Consider the following 1,586-nt stretch of genomic DNA (forward strand, 5'->3'; position numbering starts at 1 on the left):
TATGTGAGACAAGGCAAGACTGGGTTACTGAGACATGTGAGACAAGGCAAGACTTGGTTACTGAGACATTGAGACAAGATTCTGATGGTCACGCAGAATAACAACGCGCAGTACGCGAGATAAAGATGTAAATAATACATAAAAGATAAATAATAAAAAAATACTAATAAGCGAGATTCAGACGTGAGAAAGTTACGTCAAGGGAGGGATTGCGTTCGGCATAAATTTGCATTCACGCGTGAAAAAATACTTGATCGTTAGGCGTTAGTGAGAGTGTTGGACCTGCAGCTTCAATACCAAACTCAGGGTGGTTAAATTGACTACGTCACGAGTTTGCTATGGTGTATATTTGTAAAAATTTTGTTGCAATTTTTTTACATGAAAAGTAAGTACTTACGGCACGAAATGTATGCTCAAATTCTTACCTGATAAGATTGTTTTTCAACTAGTTAAAAATCCAAAAAATCTGGGCGATCTGATATATTGATCACGACATTAAATGCTCGCTATGGGCTATGTATGAGTCACGAGTGTATGTTTACAACGAACGGAATAGCAGAATAGGAAGTATAATGCAGCAATTTAACCATAAAAAGCGAACAGAATCACTTTACATTTTGTGAAAAAGTGGACATATTTTGTTTACTTTTACTATTTACGGTGACGTAATCACTTTCATTACCAAAATCAGGGTGGTTAAGAACACGGATAACCCTGACGTAGGTCCAACTCACCAATTCGCCAACATAAAGTCGGTAGTGTAAACCCAGCTTTACAGCGACACGCCTCCTACCACCGAGAAAGCTTACCGTTGCGGTTGTGCTGTCGGGCGGCGTGCGACAGCTGGTACTGAGGCTGCGGCACACTTGCGGCGGCGGTGTAGCGCACCGTGGGCAGTGTAGCTGCGGGCTGCTTGAACGGGCCCTTGTGCATCTTCTTCATGTAGCAGGCGAGCAGCGTGACCGCTCCCAGCAGCACGATGACCACAGCCTGAAACCAGTCGATAACCTCATACAGACGCATGCAGGCAGGCATGCAGGCAGGCAGGCAGGCAGGCAGGCAGGCAGGCAGGCAGGCAGGCAGGCAGGCATGCAGACAGGTAGGCAGGCAGGCATGCAGGCATGCAGGCAGGCAGGCAGGCAGGCAGGCAGGCAGGCAGGCAGGCAGGCAGGCAGGCAGGCAGGCATGCAGGCATGCAGGCAGGCAGGCATGCAGACAGGTAGGCAGGCAGGCAGGCATGCAGGCAAGCAGGAAAGCAGGCATGCAGGCACGCAGGCAGGCAGGCAGGAAGGAAGGAAGGCAGTCGGGCAGGCAGGCAGGCAGGCAGGAAAGCAGTCGGGCAGAAAGGTAGGCAGGTAGGCAGGCAGGCAGGTAGGCAGGCAGGCAGGCAGGCAGGCAGGCAGGCAGGGAGGCAGGCAGGCAGGCAGGCAAGCAGGTATGCATGTATGCAGGTAGGCTGAGAGGAAGATGACAGTATGAACTCGGATGGTCATGTAAGAAAGGTTTGACAGGTTGGGGCCGATGACTGCCTCAGTGAAATAGCTGGTGTCGTGCAGACATACATACATACACTGATACACGCACGC

At 50.3% G+C, this 1,586-nt stretch overlaps 1 protein-coding gene across 1 annotated transcript in view; it reads right to left on the reverse strand.

The window, feature by feature from the left end:
• Nucleotides 1-789: 789 nt before the first annotated feature.
• LOC106816111 (plexin-A1-like) overlaps nt 790-1,586 on the reverse strand; it is a gene marked incomplete at its 5' end in the record, with an annotated part of 20,728 nt that continues 19,931 nt past the window's right edge. The window contains one exon of the mRNA XM_014820665.1: nt 790-990. Within this exon, the coding sequence (XP_014676151.1) occupies nt 790-990 (201 nt within the window). The remainder of the gene's footprint in view (nt 991-1,586) is intronic.

This window comes from Priapulus caudatus, unplaced genomic scaffold (assembly GCF_000485595.1).
Source record: "Priapulus caudatus unplaced genomic scaffold, Priapulus_caudatus-5.0.1 Scaffold1288, whole genome shotgun sequence".
Taxonomy (NCBI): domain Eukaryota; kingdom Metazoa; phylum Priapulida; class Priapulimorpha; order Priapulimorphida; family Priapulidae; genus Priapulus; species Priapulus caudatus.